The 19,603-nt window shown below is 41.6% G+C and overlaps 1 protein-coding gene across 1 annotated transcript in view; it reads right to left on the reverse strand.

Annotated features, from left to right (window-relative positions):
* The window catches only part of LOC139668041 (ubiquitin carboxyl-terminal hydrolase 34-like), a gene marked incomplete at its 5' end in the record, with an annotated part of 30,600 nt that extends 11,254 nt beyond the window's left edge, over positions 1–19,346 (reverse strand). Inside the window, 25 exons of the mRNA XM_071547516.1 lie at positions 70–227; positions 1,282–1,611; positions 2,724–3,028; positions 4,587–4,734; positions 5,482–5,586; positions 6,193–6,237; positions 6,712–6,865; positions 7,531–7,682; positions 8,171–8,245; positions 8,610–8,778; positions 10,255–10,340; positions 10,860–10,940; positions 11,089–11,154; positions 12,078–12,125; positions 12,713–12,788; positions 13,337–13,401; positions 14,302–14,397; positions 14,520–14,573; positions 14,659–14,737; positions 15,451–15,601; positions 16,654–16,826; positions 17,329–17,423; positions 17,964–18,041; positions 18,629–18,685; positions 19,200–19,346. Of these exons, the coding sequence (XP_071403617.1) occupies positions 70–227; positions 1,282–1,611; positions 2,724–3,028; positions 4,587–4,734; positions 5,482–5,586; positions 6,193–6,237; positions 6,712–6,865; positions 7,531–7,682; positions 8,171–8,245; positions 8,610–8,778; positions 10,255–10,340; positions 10,860–10,940; positions 11,089–11,154; positions 12,078–12,125; positions 12,713–12,788; positions 13,337–13,401; positions 14,302–14,397; positions 14,520–14,573; positions 14,659–14,737; positions 15,451–15,601; positions 16,654–16,826; positions 17,329–17,423; positions 17,964–18,041; positions 18,629–18,685; positions 19,200–19,346 (2,993 nt within the window). The remainder of the gene's footprint in view (positions 1–69; positions 228–1,281; positions 1,612–2,723; positions 3,029–4,586; positions 4,735–5,481; positions 5,587–6,192; positions 6,238–6,711; positions 6,866–7,530; positions 7,683–8,170; positions 8,246–8,609; positions 8,779–10,254; positions 10,341–10,859; positions 10,941–11,088; positions 11,155–12,077; positions 12,126–12,712; positions 12,789–13,336; positions 13,402–14,301; positions 14,398–14,519; positions 14,574–14,658; positions 14,738–15,450; positions 15,602–16,653; positions 16,827–17,328; positions 17,424–17,963; positions 18,042–18,628; positions 18,686–19,199) is intronic.
* Positions 19,347–19,603: the final 257 nt, after the last annotated feature.

Raw genomic sequence — 19,603 nt, forward strand, 5'->3', positions numbered from 1 at the left:
TCTTTAAAATTTGACCAGAGGATCACAAACATTCATTGTGTGTGTGTGTGTGTGTGTGTGTGTGTTAACCTGATGAGTGTAGTCCAGCAGGAGCGTCCGTCCAGGCAGCGCAGGTAGCAGCTGATGGTTGTTTTCTTGAACTGTTTCACGTCCTCCAGCTCCTCCTCCCTCATGTCGGCTCGCTGTGCCACGAACAGCTGCATCAAGTTAAACAACTCCTCCACCGCCTGAAGGGGGCAGCGCACACACACACACACACACACACACACACACACACACACAAACACAAGGGACAACAGTCAGATACATGAAAGCTCAGATCCTAAGGAGCTAGATGACTTACGCTGCATTCACATCGTACTTAGAACTTGGAAGTTTTCGCGTTTTCTGCAGTCTTTAGTTTTCTGATCCGTTTCACACTTCACACATGAACTTAATGAGCGATGCATTTAAGTTCAATGCATTTGTTATATTTGTCTTATTTTACAGTAAACCGAAAGTTACAATGTCAACCGAACAAAAAATCCAGCAAGTAGTTATGTGATAACAAAATAACTTATTTAACAGCTGTAATTTAACAAAATAAGATGAAAATATTTTGTCCATTCCCTACAGTTGACAGGTTTTTCCTTGTAGGTGGTGTCAGAATTCAGGGTTTGGCGATGGACTACGACTTCTGACTTTCTGATGTGAAACTGAGGTGAACGGTATTTTCTAGAGGGAGTTTCCCGTCTACTGTCTACAGAAGTGTATTGGATTCACTTGAGAGAAAAAAAATTGCCCTGTTTTTCTGAATTAACGAGATAATTATCTCAGAATTCTGAGAAAAGATTTAATGGGAAAAAAAAATAATTCTGCTCTGTTTTTCTGAATTAATGAGATATCTCAAAATCCCAAGAGAAGCTCTCATTCCTACTTGAGCTCGAATTCATGGAAGCAAACATGTCCCGCCTGTTTAATTGAATCCAGTTTTATTTGTAAAAAGCAAAATTAAACTGGATTAAACTAAAAAACAGAGCAGAATTATTTTCTTTTCCATGAAAACTTTTCTCAGAATTCTTAGATAATTATCTTGTTAATTCAGAAAAACAGGGCAATTTTTTTTTTCTCAAGTGAATCCATTATGCTTCTGTAACCGTCTTTCCCTCATGACATGAACGCAGCACCACTTGAGGACAGTAGGTGGCTTCATAAGCTTGGAATACAATGTTATTATGACTTCTCAGTCAAGAAAGACCATCATAAAACATTTCTGCTGGAGGAGGGTGACCCTGCACGCACCCCGGGGTACTGGCTGGCGTGCGGCGTCAGGTTCTTGAAGGCCCACTGGATGTTCTGGTGCGAGGCCAGCTGGCGGGTGAAGGCGGGCGACTGCTCGCAGCACATGCGCAGGATGCCGTAGTAGGCGGGCAGCATGCCGCGGTTGAACAGCACCACCTCCTGGTCGTCGTGGTCGGCCAGGATGTAGTTGAAGGCGATGTTCTTGGTCACCACCGGGTTCTGCACCACCAGCCGCACGTTCTCCGGACACTCCACGCACACGTTGTACCAGAAGGACAGCAGCGCCTGCTTGTTGTGGTTGGTGGCGATGGCCGGCTCCGACAGCTTGGGCTGCAGAGACAGAGAGAGAGGAGGAGGAGCCTGGTCAACATGACTGAAGCTGTTCAGGCTTATTGTGGAAGTGTGTGTGGTCAGAATGGCGGTCAAAACCACTGGGTGTGGTTTTTTTTTGATGAATGTATAGTTTAATTGTTATCCTCTCAAATATTTGCATGTATGCTAAATTCTCTCCATGTCCACCCATGGGGTTGCAGAAAAGGCCTGAACCGATTTAGAATTGAACGAAAATCCAAAGCCTGAATATATAATTTGGAAGTAAAAGGCCACCGTTTTCCTTTTTCCTTTGAAGAGGAATTAACTTAATTCTCGGCCTTTTTCCTTTCCATTTTAAATTTGAAACTTGTCCCAATAACCAGGAGGAGGCGGCAGAGCGAGCACAGAGCTACAAAAATTGACCCTTGGAAGAATATTCATTTTAACAATTGATATATGATTTTTTTTTCTCGCAAACTAAACTAAGTAAGACTTTAATGGGGTTAAGTCATTGCAAACTGACAAAGAAAACATGCTGATTTATTAAACATTTTCAAAAGCTAGGAGTCCCCAGACTTTAGATGGGCAGTGTGTTATCAGAGCTGCTGTTGGTATCAGATTATAACAAATAATACCGAGCTCTAGATGAAATATTATTCTAGGATAAGATGGATTTAATTGATCCATGAGGGGGAAATTTGGCCACTGCAGCAGCAAAGACTAGGATATAAACAAAAATAAAGAAAGATATTAAAGAAAGGAACTGTCTTCGTGATCCTAATAGATAAAGAGAATTATTGCTATGCTAGTTACTGACATATTTACAGCTGTTATCCAGATGTTTCTTGGACTGAACCAGCTGATAGCCAATACTCAATCTTTAAAATTTGACCAGAGGATCACAAACATTCGACATTTTCCCCCGGATTTTATTCTCTTCAGGATGGAAAAGCCTCTGCAGCAGCATTTAGGATGATGTGACACTAAAACTCTTCATTAAACCCCAGACTACTGAAGTTCTCAGGTAGGACAGCAGCTCCTTAAGACCGGTTTCAGTGCATGTTTTTGTTATGCTAGTTACTGACATATTTACAGCTGTTATCCAGATGTTTCCAGATGTCCAGACGTACCTGGAAGAGGTTCCAGAGGTCCATGAAGTATCCGGAGAACATGAGTTTCTCCGTCTTGGAGATGAGGCAGTAGGTCATGAAGCTGAAGTACTGCACCAGCTTGGTGGTGCCGTGCACGCCGGCGTCCACGTACAGCTTGGCGCGTCCCAGCAGCCCCAGCAGCAGGTTGTAGACCTGGTGCAGGACCACGGTGGTGTCGGGCGACAGCGGCAGCTCGCGGGTGGGCAGGTGGAGCGAGCGGGTGGAGCGGAACATCTGGCGGAACGAGTTGCTGGGGATCAGGGAGACCAGGAGGTAGGCCGCCGCTGCAGGAGGAGAGGAGGAGGAGGGAGGAGAGGAGGAGACACTTTAAGATCAGGAAAGGTGCTCACACTGTTCTGCTGTAAACAACACTTCCTCCATTTTCATTTTGGTGGCTGTTGTTGTAAACTGTTAGCTTAACCCCACCTTCTCTTTCTTGTTATTGACAGCTGAGAAAAAAAACACGGTCCATGCAATATGTTTTCCTTTAACAAATGTAACTGTTTTCAACTTTAGAAAGTAAATCATAATTACAATACAAGATGTAAGAGACAACTTTTGTTGCCTGTTACTCGAACATCCATGTCTCAGTTTAGTCTTCATGTTAGAGGAGCTAAAGTTTTCAATCAACTCCCCCCGCATTTCTTTGATCTCACATCCAATCTGTTCAAAAAAGCTGTCAAACAGTATTTATTTCACAATCATCATGTTTATTGAGGTGATCATACTGCTGTCACTTTTTTTTTGGTATAATCACTTCATGTTAACTACTCCTTTCCTTTTTGTTTTGTTTTGTTTCTTTATCCCTTTACTCCGTTTTTTCTTCTTTTCTTTTCGTTCTCTTTCAATATTCCTTTACTTATTTTCCACTTTTCCCCCCGATTTATTTAATAGTATTAATTTATCTATTGAATGGTTTATATTGTTTTGTTCTTTCTAAACTTTTGGGGGTTTTATCACACTATATTGTAATTATGTATGATTGTTATTAAGGGAGACACTCCATAAGCCCCTCGGGGTTTCTTTGGTCTTCCTTGCACATGCTCTTAATGATGTTGGTATACATTATGGATATTTTGTTTGAACTACTCTTTTGTGCTAAATAAAAAAAAAAGAAAAAAAAAAAAAGGCTCCAATCTGCCTACAATGCAGCCAGGCACAGTGATTTTTCCAAAACAGTTTCTCCCTATTAATGTAAAGTGTGGCAGAAAAAAACAGTATAGCCTGAGCAATCCACTTTACAGAATATAGATGGTTCTTTGTTAATTCATTAAAATAGGGCGCCATAACATTCTAGTACCTAAACAATTAATCGATTAGTTGATCGACAGAAAATGAATCCATTATTTTAGTAATTTATCAAGTAAAAATACCAAACATTTGCTGGATACAGCTTCACAAATACTAAAGATTTTGATTTTTTGCCTGCTGGTCAGACTAAGTAAGAAATTTTAAGAATCACTTTGGGCTCTGGGAACTTGTGATAGACATTTGTCATTATTTCTGACATTTTATAGACTAAATGATTAATCCAAGAAATAATCTATAGATTAATCTATAATGAAAAGTGCGAAGTTGCAGCCCTGTAACATTTAATCACATTAACCATGCAACACTTGATTTTAAACTTAATTTCTGCTCTATTTCAGGAAGGTTTACTGAGCATGTGTGCCTCATTCACACCAAGGCTTCACTAGTTCAACTGCAGTCTTCTGCTTTTGGTCCAAGGAACTGAACCAGAAACCTTCCAATACCAAGCCCACCTGTCTCTGCTCTCCTCTGCCTCCACCCGCCTGAACAAAGCTCTAACAAAACACATAAGTCAGCTGCTGTGGATCTTACATGTCCGGACCCGGGGGTAGTTGTGGGCCAGCAGGAAGCGCTCCACCCAGTTCTCCATGTTCTGCAGAACCCAGCTGTGGGCCAGCTTGTTCCTGGGGGTCTGAACAGCCAGCCAGTCCAGACACTGAGACGGGTTGTACTCGATCACCTGACAGGAGGCACACACACACACACACACACACACACACACATGAAGACACACAGGGGTAGACACAGAAACAGAGAGATACAATCATATTCATATGGGACTAGCATGTGTGGGGACATCATGAATCAATCAGCTAATGAATTACCCCAAACCTCTGTGTTTTGTCACACGCAGGATAATAATGAAATTTGCAGATTTAACACAGCAAATGTTTGTGCTGATTAAATGGATTTAAAACCTTCCTCTATAGATTCCACTACTGCCTCCGTTTTTCATGACAGGAAGAAGTTAGTTTGGAAGAAGAAAAAAGAAAAGTAGTTGCGCACAAAAAAACAAATTTTGGGTTCGATTCACACAGGATTAGTATCATCAGACCTCCAAAATATGGCAGGCAATTTGCACTGGAATTTTTCTGTTACAAATTGCAGACATGGCAGATTCACACAGGAGTATAATCAAGAAGATCTCTGCTATTATTATTAATCACTGGATGTTCCCTGGTAATATTAGTCCCATGTGAATAGGGCTAAAAACAGACAATCCTGATGATGAGTCATAGGGGAAAATTTGGTAGAATGTTAAAATACAACTGAAGAAGACTATTGGTTCATCACCGTTTTAAAATATCTTGCCTTGTTAAAAACAGGCAGGCAAAACATGCAAAATGTTTAGAAACAGAACAATTGCCCAGCAGTTTAAACTGGATTTCTTTGCTGAGGAGCAGAAGGATCAGAAGCAGCTCAGTACCTCCCAGATCCTCTGGAGGATGTAGGAGGCGAAGGAGGGCATGCCTGGAGGTCCGCCCGCAAACTCCATCAGCATGGTCAGCAGCTTGAAGAACGGGTTAGCAGCCTGGTGGAGGGACAGGAGAAATAAACAACATGTCAGGCATTGAGCAGAGTATCTACAGCAACTTAGAGTGAGATCAACAGTAGAATAAGCTTCAATTCTTAGATCAGCAACGTTACAAGCAAAGAACAGTTAGGAGGTCAAGGGTCAAAGCCAATACTGCCATAGAAAGGAAAAAAACAAAACAAACTACTTTCTGTACATTTTGAAATTCAAAGACTAGGGTTTAGATTTAATATCAACAAAATTTGCACCCATGAATGTTATTAAATTATTAAAGATCTACTTCTGTGCCAGCAATACTTTTACTGGGGCAGGACAAAACAAAAGATTCAGTTTCACTATTTATGCAGTTATTGCTCTTTGGATTCTCAGAGTTTGTAAGAAACAACACTGTGTCCCTACAGTGATCATGTATGAAGCAGAAGCGCTAGGTGAAGAAACAAGAGCAAAGGTAAAACCAGAATCTTTTGTAGTTTAAGGTTCGACTCGCTGGTGAATAACACAGAATTTGTGTTTTTGGGGCAGTCCACTCTCCCTAGTATTTGTTCTTCATAGATAAAGTAGGAGTGCTGAGACGGAGACAGAGGATCTTTCTGTCCTGCTTACCTCAGGAGTGAGCTTTGCGATGGAGGTGAAGAGCATGGACACAATCTGGGATGGAGAGAGAGAGAGAGAAGAGAGAGAACACACTAGTCAGCAGAGAAAATATACATTCCTAAACATACACCAGACAACAAAATGCATACATTATGAGTAGCTGTTTTTGTGTTGTAGGGTGGATTTTTCCTTAAAGAATGAAATTCTCCATGCATGTACATTAGGCTTGGGCGATTGTAGTGTATTTTATTTCTTCTAAATTACATCAAATCAAACTGGAATTGTATATTACTATTACTATGTATATTACTATTACTAAAACAATGACCATTTGTTGTAATTTGCTTACATTCCTGCCATTTCCAGGAAAATGGGCTGATTGTGGAAAAGGGAATCCACTTGCAATAAAATACATTTTCTCAATACGGAAAATATCGCAATATTCAAATATCGGCCGAAGCCTAACGTACACTTTTGTAATTTTGTGTAACATTGTGTGTGTGTGTGTGTGTGTGTGTGTAAACCTACATGCTCAGCCAGGCGGTTGTTGTAGCGACAGAGGCTGAAGATGAGGTTGCAGGTCTGTCTGATGTTGATGCCGTCTCTGATGTGCTGGAACAGGAAGGGGAAACCTTTCCCTCCGGTCAGGGCTGCCATGTCGCTCTGAGACAGAGTCAGGTGTCTGAGGAGGAGGAGGAGGAGGAGGAGGGAGGAGGAAGAGGAGGAAGAGGAGGAGGAGGAAGACGAGGAGGAGGAGGGGGGTTGGGTTTAGAAATTTTATTTTCAGGTCAGGAAACATGGGTATGAAAATTCACTTTCACTGTTTTACCAGACAACTAGGTTTTAAGGATGTAACAGAACTTATCTGCCAAAAACGGCTAGTAGAGTAGACTGACTTACTTCCATGTTGTTGTTGGATTATAATATTAAATTCCTTGATCACCACCACCAACATCATAAGCAACCAACAGTAAGGAACGGAAGAGTCAGAAGCTGAAATTATTCCTGTGACTAAATAACGATCATTTAAGATAGAAGTGCTGGGAAAATAAATAAAACAAAATAAAATCCAAGGAGAGAGGGAAAGGGATTTCTGTTGCAAGGTTTGACCTGCTGTGAACAGCAGTTGTGTCACTTCAAATTACGGCCGTTGTGTTTGGTGGATGAAGGCAAACAAGTTACAGAAAAACCTCCACAAAAACGTGACATGGAAATGCCCAGAAAGAGTCCAGAAGAAAAAAGAAGTCTTATTTTTCTCAGATTAACCACTTCTTTTGAGTAGAAATCCCACTTTTCCAGACAGACAGACAGACTCTCCTCCTCCATATCACTGCGGTGTGTCTGTACCTCTCAGAGCGAGACTGCTCCACCAGCAGGGCGATGAGGGCGATCATCTTCTCCAGAGCCGCGGGACGATACTTCTCCTCCGCCAGAGACAAGATGTCCTCCTCTTCATCCTCCTCCTCTCCCTCCTCCTCCGACAGAACCTCCACCTGCGGCTGAGGGAGGAAGACTCATGAGCTACTGTCTCCTCCACAACAACAGATGTGACTTTCTTTTTATATTTCATGTTACCTATAGATAAGATTTATCACTAAATCTGTCACTAAATGTTGTAAAGGTTCTGATTTGACCTTCACCCTGTTAAACTGTATTATGCCTTGCTACAGAAAAGTGTACATTGTGTGTTTAACATGTATGTAACTGTATGTTTAACAGCTGCTAAACCTTCATGTAATAGAACAAATCCATGTTTAACAAGCTCTTAAGAACATTCTGTTAGATTCATGTCAGGCAACCAATTTGTAAAATTCCCAAATATTCCAAGACTTAAACAGAATTGATCGAAATCTCTTACACCTTCCAGACTGAAATACACATAAAAAACAATCCCATGATATTCCAGAAGTTTCACGACCAGTGGGAACTTTGTCTATGAGACAAAAAGCAAACCAACAACCAAAACATGATGAGTGGGTGAACTTACATTCTCTGGGCCTTTGGTCCCCATGTAGAAATGAACCATGATGGAGATCGCTTGTAGCGACAGCAAGAACTGACTCTGTGGACACAAAAAGGAAAATCATTTAAAGTTAATAGCCATCATTGATGCCAAAGGGTTGTTTTTAATTCCCTTTACATATGGAATTTATTAAATCATTGTTTCAATTTAAAACCAAAAATTGGTATTGGTATATTGGTAGCACACACGCAAAATACCATGTTGATCTAGTTGACTGCCATCTCCAACCAACCATTACATTACAGACAACTTCTGATGATAAAGAACAACGTTTCTAGCACAGGCTAGTAGGTTAGTAGAATTTCCATTGTATGTTCTTTTTCTTTACTTTTTGCCCCCCTCAGAGGCATTTAAACAAGACTACAGCCATTAAATATTGTGTCAGTGTGGGGCTGAGACCAACCTCCTCCTCTCCCATCTTGGCGAACTCGTAGAGGAAGGCGAAGTACTCGGTCAGGTGTTTGCTGTGGGGCTTGACGCCGTGCTCCATGATGGACAGCAGCGTCTTGACGAAGCGAGTCACACAGGACCGGCTGCCGATGTCTTCCACCGGCCCGTCCATGTCGTCAGAGCTGGACACACACAGGGACAGAGACAGAGGGCAAGAGTGTAAACACACTAGGAACGGACCGTTCACCAACTCATGAGTTTCTTGGGGAAGTTGATTTTAGGTTGCGTATGTTTTGAGAGGTTTACTTGAACTCTGGAGCGTTTTCTCCTTTTGTTTTATGGGTATAAGGAGACAGATCTTGACATTTAATAGTCAGGCTGTTACTAATGATTAGAAACCCTAGCAGAACAAAATGAAGTCTGGACTGATGCTCATATTCAGCTATTTCTTCATGTGTTCTGAACTGGTATGAACACCACAGAAGAAGAGACAGACAAGTCCATCACGTTGGCTTAAATTACAGGAACTGGAATCAGACTGGTTTTGACCAAAATCTCTAACCTGCAGGATGACAGGTCACCAAAACTCTGTCCAAAAAGCATGACTTTTATTTACAAGTTTACAAGTTACCTGTTTTGCTTGTAATTGGTCAGTGTGAATCTAAACAAACCAAATACAAAAATGTAAGACACTACACTTTTCCACCACGGTTTGCACCAAAGAAAACGAACTACAGATGTGATCGAACTCTTAGTTAAGAAGAACACTGTAGTTAATGTAAACCTGTGACTCATCCAGTCTCTGCTGTGTTTCAGTGATGTCGAGCCTTAAATCTCTCTCAGTGTCCGGAGTGTTGAGACACTGAGTGACACCCGGCTCAGTCTGGATCCTGTCAGCCAGCTGATATCACAGACACAACACTGTCCGTCTGTGCTGCACACCTCCAGTGGCTCTCACACTACACTCGTCTAGTTTGGTTGCTTGTTTTTCTGTACCAAGCACTTGTCAGATTTTAGGGGAAAAGTTCCTAAATTTCTTGTTTAACTGCCTTCAAATTAGCTTGTTAGTACTAGAAGACAGATAGGAGGCTGTAGTGCTTCTTGGCTTCTAATGTTAAAGATTGTGGGATTGGGTGCTTTTTGGATTGAACAAAACAAAGCGTCCTTTGGTAATCACTTGGAAAAAAACATATCCAAGATATCCAAGACAAGAGATTTCCAAAATGGCAAAAATCCTGTATTCTATTTTTTTTTTTAAATATTTGGTCTTAATTTGAAGTTAAAACGTGTTTTTTAGCCCTGGAAGATTTTAAATTTCAATTCAAACTTGTCAAAAAGCTTGTTAGTATTGTTAGCATTTCTCACTGAAACCAATGTGTACTGCCAGCTGGAAGCTAATGAGCTAGCCTGCACCTAACTGTACACATTGGTTTGAATGAGGAATACTAATAACAATGCTAACATGCAGCTTTGCCAGTTAATAGAATTACAAACCCAGAAACATTTCACTGACAATGTCTTGAAGGTCAGGTGTAAAAATAAATCACAGACTAAACTGCACACTGTCATGGCATCTATGGAGAAAAGCTAAATGTCCAGTTGTGTGGGCCTTTGCCATATTTCAGTGTTGAGAACAGAAGTGAACAGATGGTACGAACCCGTCCTCCATGCCGGGCTGCAGGTAGAGATGAGCGTGAACCGGCCGCAGCCTCTGGATCACATGAATACACAACCGCTGGAACATCTGCAACACAGCAGACAGATCACTCAACTGGGTGTGTGTGTGTGTGTGTGTGTGTGTGTGTTTGGGACATAAGATAAGATGAAACTTCAATTTCTAATGATGCCGGTGGGGAACAATAATGTTATTTAAGCAGCAATAGAAATAGGATACAGCAAGGAAAAATAGAATATAAACATGAAAATTTGGGGAGTAATAATGAATGGAAAGTATGGGGAGAAAGTATGGATTGCAGTATTTTTAGGTATTTTTAGGTTGTGCAAAATAATAATGTTGTCAACTAAACTCTGAGGAGTTTGAGTGAGGACTGTTCAGGTAAAGGAGGACATTTTGGCTAATCCTCACTTTAGGTTTAGAGTTAGGTTTATGTTAAGGCTGTTAAGAAAAGGCTTAGGGTTAGGCAATTCTTTGAGGATTTACGTTAGAATTAGGGATAAGGGAATAAATGTTGTCCAATATAACCAGTGTATGTGTGTATGCGTGCATCTGTGCGTGTAAACCCGTCTTTGAGGAGTAACTTGCCTGTCTGACGATCTGATTGGGACACTTGATGAGGATCTGCATCGGCCACCAGTTGTCGTCCGCCATGCGATCCAAAAACCACTGAAACAGAAAAACACAGATTAACAGTGAGCGAAAGATTGTGCAGGTGAAATAAAACAAATATACATAAATCAAGATGATGAAAAAAGGAAGATATCGTAGTGAATATTTGTAAAAAAAAAACAAAACAAAAAAACAGTGATCTGACCTCGCAGGCGGCCTGGCTGTTGTTGAACTGTTTGGTCAGGAGCTCGATCCACTGCAGCATGGTGGGCTGAGGAGACAGCAGACAGCATCAGTTAAACACTGATAAGACACAGCAGTAGATACACTCAAACAGGTGGGCCGACGTGGGGGAAAAAACACTAACGAATGCTTGGATACACACTTATCACATGCTTGTAGGTTCCCGTCCAAATCGCACATTTCAATTCAAATTTCTTTATTGTCATTGCCCAGAGTACAACGAAATTGAGCGGCAATCCTGACGGTGCATTCACACAGAGCAAACAGCAATTAAAAATAGAAGAGTTCAAGCTAAACTAATTAAGAGTGCTAAATATATAAATAAAATATAAAATGTATATGTTTCTGTAACCTATAAAACAATAAGATATAAAACAATACAATATGATATTTTGTTATTAGCAGCTGAGATATTGCACTTCAGGATATTGCACATTTGCTGAATTGCAGTGGCTCTATTTACAAGAAGTGCAGTTGGGAATATATACATGCAAAGGTGCAGTTAAAATGTAAACGTCTGTGCAGTGTTCTGTAAATGTAACTGCAAGTACTGTAGTACTGGTAGTCACACCAGTCCCAAACAGTCAGTGTCAGTGTTTGGCAGTGTTTCTCGTAGGTTCTCGTATGGCTCTGGGGTAGAAGCTGTTCTTAAGTCTGTTTGTCCGTGATATGATGGACCTAAAGCGTCTACCAGTCTATCGTTTATCTCGTCATATGTTTAGCCTGTTTTGTTCAGCTGTCATGATGCTAAACATCAGCTTCTACATGTCTGGCTGTCATAAAGAGAAGCTGGTAGGGATCGTTAGTGATTCAGCTGTGACTGATAATTCCCTGTGTAGACCATGTGGATCTGTTTCAAGTACAATCTGCTGGGAGGCCATGGACTCATGGGAAAAGAGAGAGTGTGACAGAGAGTGTGACAGAGAGTGTGATAGAGAGAGTGTGACTTACCTTCTCCTTGGAGTGAATGAAAGTCTCGAGGACAAACGATGTGCTGAGCTGCAAACAAACAGCAAAGAAACATGAATATTAGTAACAGAGAAAAAATGCTCAGAGAGACTTTCCCTGGGTTTAATGCTGAAGTGCTGATCTTCATGGTTAAGAGCTGAATCTCAGAAGGAGGATACCATCGCACTTCCATCTGCAGATGACAGCTGACAGCCATTTACTGAGCCAAATGACATACATGTTGTGTCACAAACCTGATGAAGGTTCAATACATGGTTGTTTCACCTACAAATCAAAGAGCCTTGGTATCCTTCTTTTGAGAAACAGTAAAAACATCACTCAGTTCATTTATGTTATTGCTATGGTCCAGGATGGGGTTAAAGGTTTAAAAACCCATATCAGTTGAACCCGAGTCCAGTCCAGCACAGTCCAGTCAATATTTCTGAACATGAACAACTCTCCCAACACAGAAGACTAAGATTTGAAATTTCTGACATCATCAATAATATGTGAAGACTGGAGGCTGCTAATCCACTTCCTGATAATTATTCTCTCTCTCTTTTTCTCTCTCTCTCTCTCTCTCTCTCTAGTGTCACTTCGAGTCAACGCGCTGCAGCAGCTCAGCTGGTGTTTCTCACCTTGGCGGTCATGAGGGAGATGGCTTTGGGGTCTGGTAAGGTGCTGGGGATGCTGCTGCACAGCTGCCACATGAACCTGAAAACACACACACACACACACACACACACACACACACACACACACAAACATTACACAACTCACACTACGGCTGCACAGTTCAACCTGTGCACATCACAATTTGCATTTCTACAACTACAGTGTTTCCTACCATAGCCACCCATGTTGATCACCTGCCCAATCTCTGTCAACAACTAGGCAACAACGTGATCCCCCCCCCCCCCCCTCTCCCTCACTCCCAAAGCAAATGCATTCCCACCACTCTCACCCCTTTCAAACATAATTTAAGTTTTAATGTTAAGCAAACAAGTGTTTTGAACTTCATGGGTGTTTTGTCTAGCCAATTTTCTTAGACAGAGATTTAGAAAAAAAAAAATCACATCTGAAAGCTTAATACAAAATTCTAGTTTTTGTGTGGAAGCCGTTGATTGATGGACGGAGCGAAAGGCACACACTGTTTTCACCTTGACACACACACTGATTTCACCTTGACACACACACTGATTTCACCCTAACACACACTGATTTTAACGATCCAAAATAAGAAGGTGAGAGTGGACACCTACCCAAAGTAGGTGTGCTCAAATATGTTCTTGTCCTGGAGAAACTGCATGTTGTCGTGCCAAATCCACTGAAACAGACACAGACAAGTCAGAGGCATTAAAAACACCATCAGCAAGAAGTTACTTGAAGGTATATTTTGAACTCCAACATAGAAAAAGCCTTTATTATTATGGGGTGGCAGGGTGGCCCAGTGGACTAGAGAGCCTGTCCCATGATGAAAAAACACTGGCCGCACTGTTTGATTGACAGGTGGTGTCTGGGAAGTGCAGTGCAGAAACACCACAGTGATGAGCGCTTAGCAGCAAGGAGGCAGACTAAATTAAAATACACAGATTTCACAGATTAAAGCTTTAAATATAAATGTACTGGCAGCATTTTGGGGCACAGGCGTCTTCCTCAGGGTGTCTGTGTTGGAGTTGTGATTTTACTTTTAAGTCTTCTATGCTATATATGCTGTTGGCAGGCAGCTCATTAATCTAGGAGTCGGGTTTCCTTTGTCTTTACCAGAAACGTATAAACACGAATAACTATGCTAAATATGCTTTCTGTTCCAAAATGTACGTACAGAACTTGGGCGTTTATGTATTCTGCACCTTCTGCCTGGAATCTGTTCCTGAACAACTTAAAACTGAACCAGTGAATCTAAAAGCTAATTGCTTTTAAGTCCAAAATGAAAGAATTGGAGGCTAATTAATTGGAATGTCACTGTTTTTAATCAACAACTTCTCAGCTGTGTAGCAGACTTTTCTTTTTAAAGGTTTTGTTAGTTTATGTTGTATTTTGTCTCCTATACGTTTATTGCAGTCTGTTCTGTTCCTGTATTTGTTTTTATTGTAGTCTGTCTGAAACCATTTGTTCATATCTGTGCTGCTGAGGTTTTTAATCTCAGTGGGACTTCCTGGTTAAATAAATAAAAATAAAAAAGTAAAACCAATAATTTAAAAGTAGAAAAGTAGATCCAGCGTACCTCCAGCAGATCAGGAGAGACGTCGAAACTGAAGTCCTTCCCGTTCTCCTCCTCAAGCTCCACTCTCTTATAGAAGAGCATGTAGGCACTGTGGGTCTGCAAGAGAATGGCTCCATCAATATTTCATCATTACATTTGTGACAGTGTATAGTGTCTTTTTTTTTTAAGTCACTACAAACGAAACAATAAGGTAAGAAGAGGCTGGAAACCCTCCTCACCTTCTCAAAGGAGAAATCCATGAACTTGTCGGTGACGGAGTCGTAGGTTTTAGTCTGCGGGACAGAAACAGAAACACAGTGAGATCCGGACTGACAGCTGTACTGAGGCTGAGGAGGAGCGGCTGGTTTCTCCTCTTACCGTCATTTCTCCACCGAAGCACTCGGAGGCCAGCTGGGCCGAGTCGAAGGGCTTCACCTCCGCATCGTTGAACAGATACCTGAAGAGACGACAGACACTTTCTTTAGGTTGTATTCTGACAAAAGTGTATTCAGAGTTGCATTTGCCTGTTGTCTGTCTTAAATCACATGGTTTTGATTCATGTCTGGTGTTTCTACTCTCTTACTGGCTTTTTGTTACTTCTTTATTGTTTGTAAAACACTTCGTAACACCATTTTACTTTTACAGAGAAATCGTCCCATTCCTCCTAATTGAGACTCTGTTGATTCTCCCTGTTGGAAGTGATGATTCGAAACTCAAAAAGGCCAAATCCAAAACTGTCTCCTAAACAGCAGCAGGCAGCGCTCTGTCCAGAAAAATCTGGACACACCAACACTGGCTGAACCTCTTCACCACCTCCACCCACCAGACAATAAGAGCAAATTTAAGTCGGTTGTTTTCTGACAACACATTACATGGTTTCTCCGTATTGAAGGTCTTCAAACTTTCAAAAATTCAAAGTTATCCCTAAGCTAATACTGTCAAAGTGCAAAGTGCCTCGTGCAGCTTTAAACAATTAGTTAGGGTCCAAAAATACATTTTTCTCTGTTAGAGAGATCTGACATCTGTCTGTGTGAAGAAGAGGTCTAGACTCTTCCTGACACCTCTGAAGGAAGCCTGAGAAACTTTGAGAGAAACCGCTCTCTCCAGCATCATTCCATTCCTGATGTGTGATCACCTAATGTGTCTAATTTAACTTGCCCCCCCCCTCACCACTTGTTGTTCTTGTAGGCGTGTGGGTTGACGATGTCTCTGATGAAGCTGTAGTAATGGCCGCCGTCCGCCGTGCCAGTGTGCACGGTGACGCCGATGAGGTCATACTCATAGCTCTCCGTCACTTTGGCCTCGCCTTCCTCCCGGAAACCTGCAACACACAGCTGACCGCTCAGGACGCTTCCAGGTGTGTAAAGTGTGCTTCTTGGTGACTTGTTGGTGAGTTGTCAGTGTGTGTACAGTGTGTTTCTTGGTGGCTTGTCGGTGACTTGTCAGTGTGTGTGCAGTGTGTTTCTTGGTGACTTGTTGGTGACTTGTCAGTGTGTGTGCAGTGTGTTTCTTGGTGACTTGTCAGTGTGTGTGCAGTGTGTTTCTTGGTGACTTGTTGGTGACATGTCGGTGTGTGTGCAGTGTGTTTCTTGGTGAGTTGTTGGTGACTTGTCGGTGTATGTGCAGTGTGTTTCTTGGTGAGTTGTTGGTGACTTGTTGGTGTGTGTGCAGTGTGTGTACAGTGTGTTTCTTGTGACTTGTCGGTGTGTGTGCAGTGTGTTTCTTGGTGACTTGGAGTGTGGTGTGTGTACAGTGTGTTTCTTGTGACTTGTCGGTGTGTGTACAGTGAGTTTCTTGGTGACTTGGTGTGTGTGCAGTGTGAGTCTTGGTGACTTCTTGGTGACTTGTCGGTGTGTGTACATTGTGTTTCTTGGTGACTTGTCAGTGTGTGTGCAGTGTGTTTCTTGGTGACTTGTCAGTGTGTGTGCAGTGTGTTTCTTGGTGACTTGGTCTGTGTGCAGTGTGTTTCTTGGTGACTTGTCAGTGTGTGTGTGCAGTGTGTTTCTTGGTGACTTGTCAGTGTGTGTGTGCAGTGTGTTTCTTGGTGACTTGTCAGTGTGTGTGTGCAGTGTGTGTCTTGGTGACTTGTCAGTGTGTGTGTGCAGTGTGTGTCTTGGTGACTTGTCAGTGTGTGTGCAGTGTGTTTCTTGGTGACTTGTCAGTGTGTGTGTGCAGTGTGTGTCTTGGTGACTTGTCAGTGTGTGTGTGTACAGTGTGTTTCTTGGTAACTTGTCAGTGTGTGTGCAGTGTGTTTCTTGGTGACTTGTCAGTGTGTGTGCAGTGTGTTTCTTGGTGACTTGTCAGTGTGTGTGTGCAGTGTGTTTCTTGGGGACTTGTCAGTGTGTGTGTGTGTGCAGTGTGTGTTGGACCCACCCTCCTTGCGCTCCCCCTTGCCCATGAGGAAGTCCTCGGTGTAGGGCGTCATGTCGAGGCGCAGGGGGAAGGAGAAGTGTGTGTTGACCTTCTCCTTCATCATGGTCACCATGTTGAAGGTGTAGCGCATCGTGTTGAAGCTCAGGATCCGCGGAAGCTTCTTGAAACACGCTCTGCAGGAGGAGAGGGGGGGAGGGGAGGGGAGGGGAGAGAGTCGGTGTGATGGATGAAAACACAAGGATTTATCACCTATTTACATCCATTTTCATATAGTTCCATTGTCTCAATCACAGTTAAATTTCCTAACAGTTTCCTTATTTTATACTCAATGTATTTACTTGTTTTATTCTTCACTAACCCTGTTTTTTTATTTGGCTTTTTATATTTCATTTGTTTTATACTCTGGACGGAAATTTGTTTGGGGGAGAAAAAAAGTTCATCATTGTTCTATTATCACTAACTTTTTGGTAAAACAGCCACAGTAGCAAGAGAGCTGATATTTCACTGGCCGATTTAATTTCCTAGCAGCCAAAATAATAGGTGAACATGGATAATAAACTTGGCAGATTTACCAACAACACTGCAGGAGATTTCAATCCTCACTTATACGCTTCTTTAACTCAAATGACAAAAGATGTACGTTTCTGTTTTCCTTAATCCAGGATGTCTCCTTACCTTTTCTCTGCGCGGACCTTCTTGCCGCACTGGGAGCAGGTGTACATGTTGTCTCCCTCCAGAGTGTCTTTGATGGTCACTTCATCCAGAGACTCCTGAACACACACACACAGAAATGAAAGGCTTCAGGACCATTTGGTTTTTATTTCCCTCAGAATTGTCTTCTCATCAGGGTGGAAAAGCCTCTGAATCAGCATTTAGACCATCATGGGACACTAAAACTCTCCACTGAAACCCACGATAGTAGTAGTAGTAATAATAATAATACTAATATTAATACTATTGATAATAATAATAATAATAATGATACATTAAGGCATACTTGTGTGATCTAAACGTCTTATTGGAATCAATTCAGGTTAAGGGCTTCCCACGGACAACCAGTGTAGCATTGATCAAATATACAATAAATATGTAATAAACAAACTGCATCATATCCATCATATCAGAGGTGAACCACACTGACTGGTCCAGATCCAATTCTTTAATAAAAAGCCAGCATCTTCCCTATTTATTGGCAAAACAATATATGCATCTAGTCTAATCTAAATGTGGACCCAGCCTTTTTCTATGTTCTTTTCTCTCCCCGTTTAAAAAGTGTCAGGTGGAGGCTCGGGGTCGAAGGTCAAACTCACATAGATGTTCTTCATGTCGGCCACTTGGCATCTGACGGTGTAAAACTCCTCAGCTGTCTGACTGACGTGGTCACAGTCCTGCAGAAGAAGAGTTACAGTCAGTCACATGGTACAGAAAACCCTAACCCACTCCAGTGTTGAGGTTAATTCACTACCAGCTGTTCTGTAACACTGGTATTAAACTGTATTGACCTGTATTGTAAGAGGGAAACTATTAAGTACATAATGAAAACGTCCTTCATACATAATGTGCATTCAAGGATGTAACAGCATAGTATTAATGTGCACTTAAAATGTTTCCTACAGGTCAGTGGTTCTTAAACTTTTTTCATCAAGTCTCTCCTCCTCTCCCATCACATTAACAGTGAACCTGAGAGTTAGATATTTATTATATTTTATTTATAGACTTGTGTTTTGAATGTGGGCTAGCAGCAGACTTGTTTGTATGTGAAACCTCGCCTGCTTTTCTTTTCATCCATCAAAAACTTCTAGCTTCAAAAACTTTCCATCTTTCCACTAGCAACATTACTTGTCTTTTCTGTTGTCAGTCCCAACAAATCTTGCTATGTAACCTGGCATTATTTTTTAAAAATGTGACAGTGTAATGGTAATACGCTGTGTTTGTTTACTGTTTGTGTATTGTTGACTTGAGCCCAGATTCTTACCAGAGAAACCACGTTGTTGGTGATGACGCCTCCAAACAGAGTCTTCACTGTGTTTTTCTGAGGGGGAAAAGGGAAAGAGCTGAAATGTCAGACATGTTTCAACAGAGCCGCTTCACATTTTTATTCAATTTATTTAATTAATTTATTATGTTAAAATGTTACATTTTTTGTTGAATACTTTATTTGAACGTCCAAGATGTAACTAACTATCACTTCTGTAATCAGGAAATTTGTTATTGGACTATTATTCATAACTCGATCTCCCACCAGCCAAGCATGGCATCAAACCACCAGCAGAAAATATTAAGATCAATTTTAATTATATTTCCATATTTGGACATATATGATCTTCCCTAACTTTTCCAGGCCTGGAAAACACAATTCACACCTTCAATGACATTTCCAGGATTTCCAAGACCTTTAATATTTTGTAACATGTCCTAGCAAATACATTTTTCAGTGATATAAATGGACACAAGACCCTTTCCTAGAGTGTGTGTCCTTTGTGAAGCATTCGTCTAACTTGACAGGTGGTGAGGTGTGTGTGTGTGTGTGTGTGTGTGTGTTTTACCAGGTCCTGGGACATCTCCTCTATCTTGGTGATGAGGTCAGTGAAGAACTCAGTCATGTCCTTCTGCTCCCCGGTGTTCAGAGGCTGTTTGTCCATGGTGTAGGTTTTACAGAAGGGCCGCGGGTTGTACGCCTTCCTCTCACTCTCCTGCACACACACACACACACACACACACACACACACACACACACACACACACACACACACACACACACACACACACACACACACACACACACACACACACACACACACACACACACACACACACACACACACACACACACACACACACACACACGGAGGGAGGATAATTAATTTGGGAAGAGAGTTGTGTGTTTGATTCAGACTCACAGTGCAGTGACTGAAGAGTCTGCAGAGTGTACTCTTCACTGAGAACAGAG

The sequence above is a fragment of the Centroberyx affinis genome, unplaced genomic scaffold, assembly GCF_046629955.1.
Source record: "Centroberyx affinis isolate AG114_WGS23_722 - 3 ecotype Tasmania unplaced genomic scaffold, CSIRO-AGI_Caff_v1 ptg005992l_1, whole genome shotgun sequence".
Taxonomy (NCBI): domain Eukaryota; kingdom Metazoa; phylum Chordata; class Actinopteri; order Beryciformes; family Berycidae; genus Centroberyx; species Centroberyx affinis.